Below are 15,143 nucleotides of genomic sequence, written 5' to 3'. Positions count from 1 at the left end.
CTGTATCAGACAATCCTGCACACTAAAGGCAGCTGGTCCTGACCAGACTGACATTATCCCTATGGTCCTCCACAGGGAGAAATTACATTATTCCAGTTTTTTTTTTTAAATCAGATGAGAGTTCTAGTTACAGATTTTAATTACAATGTAAGAACTCCTCCAACCATCACTGGATTCCCAATAAATTAATGAGGTTTTGTAGTAAAACACACCCCTGTCCCCTAAGGAGGTGCCTTTTCTGAACCTTTGAATTCCTGGCCTCTGCCACAACTTACAGTTTTCTATCAGCAGAGGACACCCCAGGCTGGGATCAAGGTGGACAAAACCCACCTTTTCCATCAATTTTACAAAAGCCACTGTCACCCTGATGATTCAGTGCATCTGCTGTCACCCAAATAGCAAATGTCTCGTCTTCAGAACCAACTAGGTATTTTAAAATCTGTTCTGCACCCTATTACACCACCATGAATCACTCACTGCCTCATTCCCCTCTCATTCCAACACCCACTCCGGATGAATGAAGCTCTACAACCCCAGTGACATCATCCCAGCTCTCTCCTGCCACACCAGCTCCAGTTAGGAGAGAGAAAACACTGCAGTGACACGATTTTAGGGCAGTCTAATACGAATATACCTAAAACCATATTGTCCTTTTTAATGATGTTCTTAAACTACTCAGTACTTTCCTGCCCTGTGCAGGGCCAGGAGTTGGACTTTGATGATCCTAATAGGTTCCTTCCACATCAGGATATTCCCTGAGTTTATAACTTTCACCTGATTTTAAACTCTAAGAACTTAAAACAATTGATCTCACACTGAGAAAAAAATCCCAAGAAATACCCTAGTTGAAGACATTCAGTTAACTGAAGACATTCAGTTAATTCATTCTGAACTCTCTCAAGTTTTCCAGGCACTCAAAAATATATTATTGTCTTGAAATTTTATTTCTAAACATTCTCACTTCGGTCCCAGGCTGGACTTCTACTTTCCTTCTTTCTACAACGTTCCTTAATCAAATTATTCCTTTAAAACCACCCTCCCCCCTTCTTTTATATATATATATATATATATATATATATATGATTTTTTTCTTTCTCTCTAAGTCAGGACTGCTGCAGATCTCTCAGTCTGGCCCTGGCAGTAACACATTTACTGCAATAAAAGCAAATTATAACAGGCTGACAGACACCCAGTGGGGAAAAAAAATTCCCTTAATTTCTGTTCTAAACTGCTCAGAGGTGGCACGAAAGCCCCTGAAAGCTGCCCCTGGCCTGGTGCTCTGCTTACCCCCCTTCACTCTCTCCATCATCTGTGTTGGCATTCCCTGAGCTGGCTGTGAAATAAATGGAGCTGGAGCCTGTGGAGTCACTTCTCTCCCTGGGATAGGGGAACCTCCTCCGGCGGTTCAGCCTCTGGGTTTCTTCCAGGTGGGACCTGTGAGGAAGGGAAAAGGAAAAAGAAATGAATATTTGGTAGTGAAAGAGCTGCTGTTTCCCTTCCCTTCTCCTCTCCAGCAGACTCCATCCAATTCCCTTTACATCCAAAGAATTCACAGGGTGATTTACTCCGGCTTATACAAACATCCCACTCCCAGGCAGGTTGTATTCTCCAGGTAAAGCAAGTCTTGGTCCATATACAATCCATATATAATCCATGTCTAATCCATATATGCAATATTCATCAGGTCTCTTTATCAGGAACTGGAGTAGCAGGACAAGGAGTAAAGGGTTTGGACTGAAAGAGGGGAAATTGAGATTGGATATTGGGAAGGAATTCTTCTCTGGGAGGGCGGTGAGGCCCTGGCACAGGTTGCCCAGAAAAGCTGTGGTTGCCCCTGGATCCCTGGAAGTGTCCAAGGCCAGGTTGGATGGGGCCTGGAGCAGCCTGGGCTAGTGGAAGGTGTCCCTGCCCATGGCAGGGGGTGGGACTGGATGGTGTTTAAGGTCCCTTCCCATCCAAACCACTCCAGGATTCTCTGAGGAACAACCAACCTTCCCAGATGAGAACATGAAGCAGGTGTCACTCTTGATATTCCATAAGGAAAATGCCAGCCCTGCCTGAACTGTTTTCATGTTGATCCCACGGCAAGTCAAGGCCAGTGGAAACTGGAGAGACTCCTTTTCCACTTTTGAATACTACATTTAACATAATCATGGCATCCCTGGGAGTGTCCAAGGCCAGGCTGGACAGGGCTTGGAGCATCCTGGGCTAGTGGAAGGTGTCGCTGCCCATGGCAGGGGGTGGCACTGGATGAGCTGTAAGGTCCCTTCCCACCCAAAGCATTCCATGACTGTGGGATTCTCTGGGTGCTCTGCTGTGCTGTGGGGTGAGGGAGCAGGAGGGGCAGGGCTGGTACCTGACTTCCCCCACGATCTCCACAGCCAGGTGCTGGAGGCTGTTCCGCAGCTCCTCCACCTCCTTCCTCAGCTCCACGAGGTTCCTCACCACGAAGTCCAGGCGCTCCAGCAGCTCCAGCTGCTGCTCCTGCCCCAGCAGGGGTGTGTGGGTGGCTCCATCCCCCGCCTCCGCAGGGATCAGCGCTCCGGGCGCGGTTTGGGCTGGAGGAGAGCGGAACAAATCCTTTAGACGCCCGTGGGAAAGGATCCCACGTGGGAAATCTGACTGCAGTTCTGCTGGCAGGGGACAGGGGACACGAGGCTTGATCTTGATAGGGCCACCAAGATGGTGAGAGGGATGGAGCAGCTCTCCTATGAAGAAAGGCTGGGAGAATTCGGATTGTTCAGCCTGGAGAAGGCTCCAGGGAGACCCCAGGGCCCCTGCCAGGGCCTAAAGGGGCTCCAAAAGAGCTGGAGAGGGACTTGGGACAAGGGATGGAGGGACAGGACAAGGGGGAATGGCTTCCCACTGCCAGAGGGTGAGGATAGATGGGATATTGGGAAGGAATTCTTCCCTGGGAGGGTGGGGAGGCCCTGGCACAGGTTGCCCAGAGAAGCTGTGGCTGCCCCATCCCTGGAAGTGTCCAAGGCCAGGTTGGATGGGGCTTGGAGCAACCTGGGCTGGTGGAAGGTGTCCCTGCCCATGGCAGGGTGTGGGACTGGATGAGCTTTAAGATTCCTTCCCACCCAAACCATTCCAGGATTCTATGAGTCTATGATCACTGTGAAAAGACACAGTTTCACTTTCTATTCCTGAAGTTTTGCACAGACGTGCATAAAACCCAGCAAGGTCAGGGTTCTGAACTGGCATCAACATCCCAACCTCATTTCCCCCATTCCAACCAAATTTCCCCCTTTCCCAACTGCATTTCCCCACTGATCCATCCCCCTTGCCCCTGCTCCATCCCCATTTCTCCTATTCCAGCTCCATTCTCCCTACGTTTCCCCCATTCCAACCCCATTTTCTCTATTCCAACCCCCTTTCCCTGTATCCCAACCCCATTCCCTCTATCCCAGTCCCATACCCTCTATCCCAGTCCCATTCCCCCCATTCCAACTTCATTTCCCCTAGTCCAGTCCCATTCCAACCCCATTCCTCCTAGTCCAGGCCCATTCCCCCCATTTCAGTCCCATTCCAACCTCATTTCCCCTATCCCACCCCGGTTCCTTCTATCCCAGCCCCATTCCCCCCATTCCGACCTCATTTCCCCCATCCCCTCTATCCCAACCCCATTCCTTCTATCCCAACCCCATTCCTTCTATCCCAGCCCCATTCCTTCTATCCCAGCCCCATTCCTTCTATCCCAGCCCCATTCCTTCTATCCCAGCCCCATTCCTTCTATCCCAGCCCCATTCCTTCTATCCCAGCCCCATTCCTTCTATCCCAGCCCCATTCCTTCTATCCCAGCCCCATTCCTTCTATCCCAGCCCCATTCCTTCTATCCCAGCCCCATTCCTTCTATCCCAGCCCCATCTATCCCAGCCCCATTCCTTCTATCCCAGCCCCATTCCTTCTATCCCAGCCCCATTCCTTCTATCCCAGCCCCATTCCTTCTATCCCAGCCCCATTCCTTCTATCCCAGCCCCATTCCTTCTATCCCAGCCCCATTCCTTCTATCCCAACCCCATTCCTTCTATCCCAGCCCCATTCCTTCTATCCCAGCCCCATTCCTTCTATCCCAGCCCCATTCCTTCTATCCCAACCCCATTCCGGTCCCATCTCCTCCATCCCAACCCCATTCCTCCTATCCCAACCCCACTCCTTCTACCCCAGCCCCATTCCGGCCCCATCCCCGCTATCCCAACCCCATTCCTTCCACCCCAGCCCCACTCCAGCCCCGTCCCCTCCATGCCCAGCCCGCTCCGGGCCCGCGCCGGGGCCGCTCTCCCCGCGCGTACCGGGGCCGTGCGGCGCTGCCGCCTCCCTCCAGCGGCGGCTCAGGGCCCAGAGCAGCCCGAGGCCGAGGCCGGCGCCCGCCCCCAGCCCCAGCACCAGGGCCAGGCGGGGCCCGGCCCGGGCAGGGACCGCCGCGGCCACGGACACCGGCACGGCCATGGCGGCTCCGGGCACCGGGCGCGGGCCGCGCGCACCGGGCGCGTCACCGGGCGCGGCCCCGAGCGGACCAATGGGAAGCGGGGAGCGTCACGGCGGGGCGGGGCCGCGCACGGCGTGGGCGGGGCGGCGGGGCCACGCCCACAGAGCGGGCACGTGGAGGTGCACCTGGATAGGGACGGGGACCTGGATAGGGACGGGGACCTGGATAGGGACGGGGACCTGCGGGGACACCTGGACACGGACAGGGATAGGGACAGGGACCTGTGGGGACACCTGGATAGGGACAGGGACCTGGATAGGGACGGGGACCTGGATAGGGACGGGGACCTGCGGGTACACCTGGACACGGACAGGGACAGGGACAGGGATAGGGACAGGGACCTGTGGGGACACCTGGATAGGGACAGGGACCTGCGGAGACACCTGGACAGCGACAGGGACCTGGATAGGAACAGGGACCTGCGAGGACACTTGGACACGGACAGGGATCTGTGGGGACACCTGGACACGGACAGGGATAGGGACAGGGACCTGCGGGGACACCTGGATAGGGACAGGGACCTGTGGAAACACCTGGACATGAACATGGACCTGGACAGAGACAGGGACCTGCGAGGACACTTGGACACGGACAGGGATCTGTGGGGACACCTGGACACAGACCCGGACAGGGACAGGGACCTGCGGGGGCACCTGGACACGGATAGGGACCTGTGGGGACACCTGGACATGGACCTGGACAGCGACAGGGACCTGCGGGGACACCTGGACAGCGACAGGGACAGAGACAGGGACAGGGACCTGCGGGTACACCTGGACACGGACAGGGACCTGCAGATACACCTGGACATGGACAGGGACCTGCGGGTACACCTGGATGCGGACATGGACAAGGACAGGGACCTGCAGGTACACCTGGACATGGACAGGGACCTGTGGGGATACCTGGACACGGATCTGGACAGAGACAGGGATCTGCGGGTACACCTGGACATGGACAGAGATAGGGACAGGGACCTGCAGGTACACCTGGACATGGACAGGGACCTGTGGGTACACCTGGACACAGACAGGGACCTGGACAGCGGCAGGGACCTGCGGGTACACCTGGACCTGTTTCTGTGCCTGTACATGCACCTGCACCCACAGTTACACCCAGACCTGGACCTGCAGTTGCACCTGTACATGTACATGGAGCTAAAGTCACACCTGTACAGGGACCAGTACCTGCAGTTACATCTGGACCTGTATCTGTGCCTGTACGTGCGCCTGTACATGCACCTGCACCCACAGGTACACCCGGACCTGGACCTGGACCTAAAATTACACCTGTATATGGACCTAAAGTCACACCTGTACACATACATGGACCTAAAGTTACACCTGTACGTGCACCAATACATGTACCTGCAGTTACAGCTGGACCTGTTGCATGGACCTAAAGTTACACCTGTACATGAGCCTAAAGTTACACCTGTACATGTACATGAGCCTAAAGTTACACCTGTGCTTGAGCCTAAAGTTACACCCGTACATGTACATGAACCTAAAGTTACACCTGTACCTGCACATGGATCTAAAATTACACCTTTACATGAACCTAAAATTACACCTGTACATGCACATGAACCTATACTTACACCTGTACATGTATCTCATTACACCTGTACATGAACCTAAAATTACACCTGAACCTGCAGTTCCAACCACACCTCTACCTGTACCTGCAGATACTCCTGTACCTGTGCCAAGTCCTTTTCCAAGGGAATAATTTCCGGAGAGACCCTTTAACGCCCTCAGAGCAGCAGAGAACACCCGCAGGCTGGGGGTGCGTGGAATGAAATCCCACTGGATTGGGTGTTCAGCTTCCAGCAGTAAGGGACAAATAAGACAGAAAATGGGAATTTGGGAATGCCCAAGTGGGGCAGGGTTTTTGTAGTGAGGGAGTTGTGCACAAAGCGACCGGTTCTTGGGATGAGAGAATGGATTTTAGGTGGAATTAGGCGAAGGAGACAGGAATGGCCAACAATCATCCCAAGCCTTTAGGGTTGGAATTTCTGCCTTCTGCAGGAAACACAGTGAACGCAGAGGGCACTTACATTCCTGGCGGGATCCCCCAAGAAGAACCTGTTTATCCCAGGATCATTAAAGCTAGAAATGCCTTTTTCTGGAAGATTCAAAGGATTCTTTAGGAAAGGAATGGGAAAATCAAGCCCTTCGTGTGCTCCCTGCTCCCGGGAGCATGGGTGACAGCAGAGCCAAAGAACCCTTTTCTTCCCTTTACCTGAATTACTGGGAGTGATTCCGAGCTGGGAATCATCTCCTGGTGTCTGAGCAGAGCTGGGAGCAGCCAGCTCGGAGCCAGGGCCAGAGCGTGATAAGCTGCTCTCGGGTGATGGATGGCACCACTGAGATCCATCATGCTCCAGCTGCCTCCCAGATTTCGGTATCTCCTCAGGAAATTCAATATTAAAATGCCGTGTGCAGCTCTGCTCTCATTTCCCTCTTTTTTCCTTACTTTTTTTTCCCCCCCCCTCCAAGAAAGAGCCGTGTAAGAGGCAGAGCAAGAGCTGGGCAGGCTGCCAGAACACTGGCTAGGTTTCCTTTCGTTTCTGGAAGGGTCTGGATTTCACACCCATGTTATTCCCTGAAGCCAACAGGCTGGTAACCAACAGAACACACATACCTGGTGGAGATCCAAAGGGCACATGGATTGTGGGAATCCTGTCCAAATCCAACCAACGTGAAAGGTGCCAGAGTGGTGGTGCTGTTGGTTCATTGGACAGTGGGTTTGTGCTGGGGCAGGAGAACCATGAGCAAACATTCCCACTGTTCCAGGACCTGGGGAAGAACCTCCTGAGGATGGGAATGATCGAAACGAGCTGATGTTTAACCAGTGGGGTGAGAGTTATCAGCAAAATTAGGAATTGACTGTGGTTTGTTAATCTGGGGAGCTGCATGGAGAGGGTTCTGCTCCAGTCTGGAGGCCAGGGAACTATTATTTGCTATTTATGGAAGTATTATTTGGTTTATGTACGGTTTTCCAGTTGGGAGGTTGGGTGTTGAGGGGGGAGGGGAATTACTCAGCACCTGCAGAGGAAGTGTCTCTGCCTGTCCCAGTCCCACAAAATGAGCTTCTCCTCAAATTGTGAAGGGATTTAAACCCCTGTGTTCCCCGATAAAAGCTTGACAGCTGGTAGAAAAATGGAGTTTTACCCAAAAATATTGGAACATGCTGCTTCAGGGGAGTGTTCGGTCGGAGGGTGGGGTGGGCGTTGTGATGCTCTGCAGGGCCCAGGGCTTCCCACCTGCCTGGCTCCTGCTCCATCATCTCCCAGTCCTCATCTCCCTGCTGTCATTTCCTGGTCCTTTATCTCACTGCTATTAATTTCCTGGTTCTTCTTCTCCCTATCCATCATCTCCCTGTCCATCATCTCCTTGTTCATCGCCTCCCTGCCCGTCTTCTCCTGTCCCCCACCTCCCTGGCTGTCGTCTCCTGGATCGTCGTTTCCCTGCTCACCATCCCCTGTCCTTTGTCTCTCTATCCATCACCTCCCTGTCCCTCTCCTCCTGCTCCATCTCCTTCCAGCCCGTCCCTTGTCGAGGGATCCGTCGGAGTCCCCCGGGGGTCTCCCGCTCCCCATTCCCGGCGGGGCCCCTCTGACCCCTCCGGGAGCCCCTTTTTCCCCCCGCGCTGCCCGGGGGCGGTGGCGCCGGGGCGGGACCGGGGGCGGCCCCGGAGCGGCGGCGGGAGCGGCGGAGCGGAGATGCCGTACCTGCTCATCAGCACCCAAATCCGCCTGGTGAGTCCCGGCGGGACCCCCGGGCTTGGGGAATTTCGGGGGGCGGGCAGGGACCGACCGGGACGAACGGCGGGACGAGCCCACGGGTGCGGTCCCGGGCTGGGCTGTCCCCGCTGCTGCTGGGGAGGGTGTTGGGGGGTGATGCAGGTTTGGGGGACGGTGCCCGGTGTGGGGTGTCCGGCACAAACCGCCCCCGCGCTCCGCGAGAGCCCCCGGTGCCCAAACCCCGGGGGTCGGGGCGTGGAGAGCCCCCGGTACCCACACCACAGCTCTGCTCCCCCCAAATTCTCCTCCGCCGAACAGCGACTCACTCGGGAAACTTGTGGCAGGATCCCAGGAACGCCAAAGGGACAGCTCTGCCCCCGCGTCCTCGCCGTCGTGTTCCCTCTTGTCCCCAAAGAGCCGTTCCAGGGTGGAAAACCCCGCCAAGGAGTGGACACGGCTGGCAGCAGGGTCTGGCAGGAGCCGGGTAGGGGCTGGGATCGCTGTCAGGGATTGCTGGCTGGGCACGATCTGTTAGTCTCAGATAAAACCACGAAGGAAATGTAACTCCCCAGTGCTTGGCAGCACACACATCCCACGGGGCAGCTGCTCCCCAGCTCCTGGCAGCCAGCACATCCTGCGGGATTCTGCGGGAGCCCACAGCCCTGTGCTTATCTGGGGTTTCCCTTTCCCAACCCGAAGGGGAGCCATCCGCCCCAAAACCCAAATATGCCAGCGTGGTTTGGGGCAGGAAGGGGGGACGGTGAAAACAGCAAACGAGCAAAGGGAGGGAGTCGGGTGATGGACGCTGCTGCTGCTGCTGGAGATGTCCCATTACACTTCCCAAAGGAAGCAGCAGTGGATTGGGAATGGGGACGTGTGGGGACGCTGCAGCACCGAAGCGCCTGCCAGCAGTGACAAACTGATTGAGTGATTATGGGTGAGGTACAGGAAAGGGCACATGTGCTGTTCCCTACCGGACTGGCAGCCTGGATCGGTGGAGCTCAGTCTCCCCTCTGGAGGCTTTGGAAACTCTGCTCTTTGCCAGGGCAAAGCAAACATTTCCAGCCTGGAACTTGCTGGGAACAGCCCGTCCTGGCCTTGCAGGGGGGAATGACTGTGTTTTCCTGGCAGTGGCCAGGGCAGGGCTCACTGAGGTCCCCTCCTGGTCCAGACAGGTGGTTCATGGCAATTCCCTTCCCAGTAAAGCTCTTACTGGAGCTGTGCTGGGAGTGGGAGCAGGAGCTGCACCCCCACATGTCGCTCACCACTCCCCTGCCTCTCCCACAGGAGGCTGGTCCCACCATGGTGGGTGATGAGCACTCAGATCCCAACCTGATGGACTTCCTGGGGGCCAGGAAGAGGAACATGCTGGGCAACAACTTGTAAGTCCTCTTCTTCTTATTTTCCTGAGAAAACGTGGAGCATTTTCACTCCTGGCATTTCCTACAGCACCTTCCAGCTGTACAGTTAATCCTGGAGCATGTCTTGTCCTGCCTGCCAATGCTCACCTGAGGAAATGCTGCCTGATGCTTCACTTAGTTCTTTAGTTTTTCCTTGCTCTGGCCCTGTTTTAGCACCTGACCCACCTTTCCCTCTCTCCTCACCCCTTACACACCAGGATGCTCCTGGCTGTTACCTGACACATGGCCCAGCTGGAACAAGACACGCATGGCTCCATCTGCCAACATCCCACCCCTCATCCTGAACGCAAACCTCCTTGGTTTGATCACCTGCAGCCCTGAGACACTCAGGAGCAAATGCTGCTGTCACAGCCGTGCTCTGCCTGTGGTGCTGAACCACCTGGAATGCTCATCCACAGTCTGTCCTGTCCTGCTCATCCACAGACTGTCTGTCCCATCCCATCCTGTCCTACAATCTGTCCTGTCCCATCCTGTTCTCCAGTGCAGCTTGAGGTTTCTCCTGAGCCAGCTCCTCTCAACAGCTCCCAAACCTTTCCCATGGGTTGCTGAGTGCTGTGGTCAGAGCTGCTTCCCGTGGTGTCCCCCTCGACTCCCACCCCTTCACCTGCGTGTTCCCAAACCATGGATGGATATTTGCCACTTCTCCATGTCCCATCTCTGCCCAGGCCGAGTTTGACCTCAGCCTTCAGCAAAGTACCATGTGGAGACGTGACCAGCATCTTCCTCATGGCTCGGCCCACTTTGTTTCCTTTTTTTTTTGCCCACTTGATATTCCACTCCTTAGTTTTATCTGGGAAAAAAACCCAAACAACCACAAAGCAAAACAAAACCCTAAATGCAGATGAACTTGACACAGAGAAGCAGCTCAATTCCTGTTCACGTCCCACAGCACAGAGGAGAAGGACCAGGTATTTAACAGAAGGGGCCTCTTGTCCCAGCATGTTCCTAAATTTCCACCTGAGGAGCTGGGAAAACCCCCCCTACTCAGCACGAGGGCTGGATCCTTGGCTGCTGCAGCCTTAAAATCCGAGTGGGGTGGGAGATTTTAAAGAATAAGGAGACAAAATATAAATACTGGGCCCCCCACTACCCCAACCGAATTTCTGGGGGGGTTTTCCAGGCTGATCCCTCCCAGTGCTGCTGTTCCCAAGACGGTGGGTGGGCAGGGATTGGCAGCAGCACCGGCTTCGTGCTGCCACCCGCCGAGCCCCGAGTTACGCAACGGGATGGGAGACACGGCAGGGGAGAAGGAGCACAGGCTCCAAGAAGGAAGAAGCGCTGCTGGATCCTGAGAGATTTGGGCAAGGATCCCTGGGATTCGGGTGGGAAAGGAAGGCAAGGACAGATAAGTGCCTCTGTGGCACCTGCCCCAGCAGCTGTGAGGAACCGGAGCACCACGCTCTGCTTGTTTGGGAGAAAAGATCTGAGGCTTCCTACGGGATCTCCCTGGTGGATTCACCACCTTTCTTCCCTCGTTGTGGCCTGGAGCATTTTGAGCTCCTCTTGCCCCACCTGCTCCTTGGCACAACCTGGTGTCATAGTTGGGAACTCCACTGCATCCCCGTGGCACATCCCTATGACACATCCCTTCAGAACATCCCCTCGGCACATCCCCATGGCACATCCCCGTGGCACATCCCCACGGGACATCCCCACGGGACATCCCCACAGCACGTCCCCATGGCACATCCCTTCAGCACATCCCTGTGGCACATCCCCGTGGCACATTCCCACAGCACATCCCCACGGCATATCCCCTGGCACATCCCTGTGGCACATCCCCACGGCACATCCCTTCAGCACATCCCTGTGGCACATCCCCACGGCACATCCCCTGGCACATCCCCATGGCATATCCCTTCAGAACATCCCCACAGCACATCCCCACGGCACATCCCCACAGCACATTCCCATGGCATATCCCTTCAGCACATCCCTATGGCACATCCCCACGGCACATCTCTATGGCACATCCCTGTGGCACATCCCCATGGCACATCCCTTCAGCACATCCCCGTGGCACATCCCCTATGGCACATCCCCACGGCACATCCCTTCAGCACATCCCCACAGCACATCCCCGTGGCACATCCCCTATGGCACATCCCTTCAGCACATCCCTTCAGCACATCCCCACAGCACATCCCCATGGCACATCCCTTCAGCACATCCCCGTGGCACATCCCCGCAGCACTGCACGTCGTCCCCGCGTGCTCTTGAGCAACAGGGAATTGGGAAAGTCCCCTGGCTGGAACGTGGCTGCTGGCACCCCGAGAGCATGGCCACGTGCCAGTGGGGCGAGCCCGGCCACCTCCACCAGCGTCCCAGCCAGGGCTGAGATCTCTGGGATCTGCACCACGGCCAAGTGGGATTTTCCCCAAGTCCTTCCTGAGCAGACACAGACGCTGCAAACCTCCCCCCTTCCTGCAGCACCGTGGGCCCCAAAACCTTAACCATGACCTTGGAGGGAGCCTGAAGGAAAGGCCTGAGCAGCACGAACCTGCTGGGAAACCGGGATGGACAGGTGAAGCACTTACCTCCCTGTAATCAGGGGGTGCACAGATCCTGTTCCGCAGCTCTGCATGGCCAAAAGGCCCCTCATTAAGTCCCACGAGGTGTGGGGAGCAGGCACGTGGTCCCTGCACTCTGGGCCTGTGGCAGAGCCCTGGGGGCAGCCAGGGGTGGAACAGGGAAGAGCCCAGATGTAGCACAGGGGCAGCCACGGCGAGGGGCAAATCCCTGACCCTCAGGTGCTGTGGACAAGGGGACTGTGGGTGTGCCCAGGTGGATGTGGGTCCTCGGCCTCTCCGGTCATTACATGCTCTCAGCACCCTTTGGTCTTCACTGCGATCCCTGTTGGATTTGGGAGCTGAGGGCTGAGGCACCTGCTGACATTCAGAGTACCTGTTCCTCCGGGCACAGCCAAACCCCGTCCTCGGGGAGCTGGAGGAGAGCTGGGCAGAGATCCCAGGAGCTTGGCTGCTCCAGCCCCGCAAATCGCCGCGTGCGGAGGACGCTCCTGCCCCACCCCTGCGTGGGCTCTCCTGGTTTGGCACACCTGGAGGCAGAGCAGGTGGAATCACACACCAAAACAGTGCCAATCTGGGATGACTTCTGTTTTCCCTGATGGTGTTTATCTGGAAGAAAAGGCTTTGCAGGTGTCCCAGCCCCTCCATCCCGGCTGGATGCACACGGAGACGGCAGCGTGTCCGATGCCCACACTGTGCAATCTTTGTCTCCCTCAACACAGAGCTGTGACAAAGCCCTGGGAACTCTTTCCTCCTGATTTTAGCCCAGCCACTCCGTTTTTTAGGTTCCTACAGATCCCTGCCTCTGCTCCTTCCTCTGAATAATGGGAATAATATTTACCACCTCCCACTGGGAATCTGAAGGATTATGTGGCAACCCTCCTGGAGAAAGCATGGACTTCAAAGACGTTTATAATAACACACATTATCTTTACACCACATCTATAATTACAGCCAAGTACAGTCTATCTTGAGAAACTGGAAAATCTCTCACATCTTGGGGTTATTTTGTGCTTTAAAGCACTCCCTGCTCCAGCACAGCTCTGCAACCCGAGCAGGAGCAGCTTTGGAAAGGCTTTTGGACCTTTTTTTATCGTTATTAGTATGAAAATCAGGAGAGTCTTTGTTAAGGTGCCCAAACTGGATCCCCAGTGATCCTGCAACCCGTCATTATCAGGCACCACGAGTCACCCAAGGGCTGAGCTGCCCTGGAACTTATCCCAGTTGCTCCAATGAATGCTGCATCCCAGAAGCTGTGTCAAAGGGAAGGCTGGCAGATCCAGTGCCAAAGGTTCTACTGGCCAGCTCAGCTCTGCTGTCCCCACCCAATTCAGACCAGTTTGTGTCTGGTCCTTTACTGGGGAGCAGTGTCACAGCCCTCAAGATTCCACAGAGGAGCAGGCTCTGGGATCTAGGGGAAGGAACGAGCAGCTTCTGCTCCACAGAGCCAGCACAAAACCAATGAGGAATTAGGGCCAGACAAGGATCCCGGTGTCAGTTCCCAGACTCCCAGGTACTGCTGGGGCAGAGCAGCCTGTGCTCCACTTCACCTGGCACCTCCGTGCAGGACAGACAACTCCTGGCTTTCCAAAGCTTTCCCACCTGACTGAAGGCAGCACCTTGTTCCAATCCCCAAATATCAGCACGGGCTCTCAAACCCACCCAGCTTACAGGCATGCTCCAACATGGGCAGAACACTGGGATTTCATTCCTTAGAAACACCTGAATCATTCCTCCCTGCTTGGCCCAGATTCTCCTCCTTCTCCATGAATTCCCAGAACTGTGTTCCCCTGTGTTTACCCATGAACCCTCTGCTGCAGTTTCAGCCCAGTTTCCGAGCAGCACGTGGCTCTGGACACCCAATCCCTGAGCCACATTCCCATTTAACCTGATCCTTCCCTCCTGGACAGGATTCCCCTCGGTTTGGCACCGGGGGCTGTGTCCTTCCCCTTGGCTTAACCAAGGCACTGCGTCGCACTCACCTGTGCCAGGTGCAGTCACTGGGCTTACCTGGGTTAGGACTGAGGCAGAGTCACTTCCACGAGGAAATTCCCGTCTCTTCCTCCCCCCAGCTCACTTTATTCCTCCTCTTTCCCGGGAGCAGCTGTGAGTACTACGTGAACGACGCGCCGCGCGTGGTCCTGGACAAGCTGGAGAAGCTCGGCTATCGCGTGGTCAGCATGACCGGCGTGGGCCAGACCCTGGTCTGGTGCCTCCACAGGGAATAGCCAGGAAGAATCCTGCCTTCCACCCGGCCCAGATCCTGCTGGACATCATCTCTACAGGACTGACAGCGAATTTTTCCCCCTTCATTCCTTCCCGTCCCAGACTCCCGGCGCTCGGGTGGGGAGAGGAGCGGCGCAGAGGCAGAGCTGGACCCAGTGGGATTTTGCCATCCTTGTTTCCCAAGAGCATGGGGAGGAAAGGATGCCCAAAAATCAGGCAGAGGGAACAGATGGCTCCAGCTCTGCCTTCAGCAGGATGGCAGTCTGGCAAATTCCAGCTTTTTACATTTTAATCATCTATTTAGCATGCCTTGGAGGAAGCTCAGTAACAGACCTGTCTGCCTTCTCTCGGGCTGCCTGGAGAGGTCCGTGCCTTTTCCCGGGCCAGGGAGGTTACAGGGAGACACCAGGCATGGAGAGCATCCCATCTCATCCCTGAAATCTGAGGGGGAACCACTAAACCTACCCAGTGGTCCGAGAATCCCTCCCTTGGCAGCAAGACCCGTTTCCATCCCACACAGGATTGTGGTCAGCAGCATTTCAGACTTCCAGATCCCAGAGTGCCATCCAAGCATAACACAGAGTTCCCAAAATAGCACAGAAAGGTGCTGTGAGCATTCCAGGTGTGGGCCCTAATCCCAACAGCAGCAGTTGCACTGATGGGATGTTTGGGGCTGTGTACGGATCCTGCTGTAGGGGTAACACCAATAAAGCTTTGCTCTAAAGACA

The 15,143-nt window shown here is 55.6% G+C and overlaps 2 protein-coding genes across 6 annotated transcripts in view; one reads left to right on the top strand and one right to left on the bottom strand.

Moving 5' to 3' along the window:
- Window positions 1-9,092, bottom strand: part of RMDN3 (regulator of microtubule dynamics 3) — a 24,853-nt gene extending 15,761 nt beyond the window's left edge. For 3 of the 5 annotated variants that reach the window (XM_032690923.1, XM_032690925.1, XM_032690924.1), the window contains exons 1-4: window positions 8,567-9,092; window positions 7,139-7,308; window positions 2,357-2,558; window positions 1,288-1,434 (exon numbers count right to left, since the gene is read on the bottom strand). In XM_032690923.1, coding sequence (XP_032546814.1) covers window positions 1,288-1,434; window positions 2,357-2,558; window positions 7,139-7,308; window positions 8,567-9,072 — 1,025 coding nt within the window. In that variant the 5' untranslated portion in view covers window positions 9,073-9,092. Of the gene's footprint in view, window positions 1-1,287; window positions 1,435-2,356; window positions 2,559-4,295; window positions 4,453-6,736; window positions 6,906-7,138; window positions 7,309-8,566 lie in introns of those variants that run through there. The other 2 variants (XM_032690926.1, XM_032690927.1) reach the window with 2 other exon arrangements.
- Window positions 8,133-15,143, top strand: GCHFR (GTP cyclohydrolase I feedback regulator). Its single transcript, XM_032691715.1, has 3 exons — window positions 8,133-8,255; window positions 9,528-9,622; window positions 14,294-15,143. The coding sequence occupies exons 1-3, from the start codon at window positions 8,220-8,222 to the stop codon at window positions 14,415-14,417; spliced, it is 255 nt and encodes an 84-aa protein (XP_032547606.1). The 5' UTR covers window positions 8,133-8,219; the 3' UTR covers window positions 14,418-15,143.

The sequence above is a fragment of the Chiroxiphia lanceolata genome, chromosome 6, assembly GCF_009829145.1.
Source record: "Chiroxiphia lanceolata isolate bChiLan1 chromosome 6, bChiLan1.pri, whole genome shotgun sequence".
Classification (NCBI taxonomy): Eukaryota; Metazoa; Chordata; class Aves; order Passeriformes; family Pipridae; genus Chiroxiphia; species Chiroxiphia lanceolata.
Note: the sequence above shows the minus strand (reverse complement) of the source record. Positions and strands in the feature narration are given on the sequence as shown.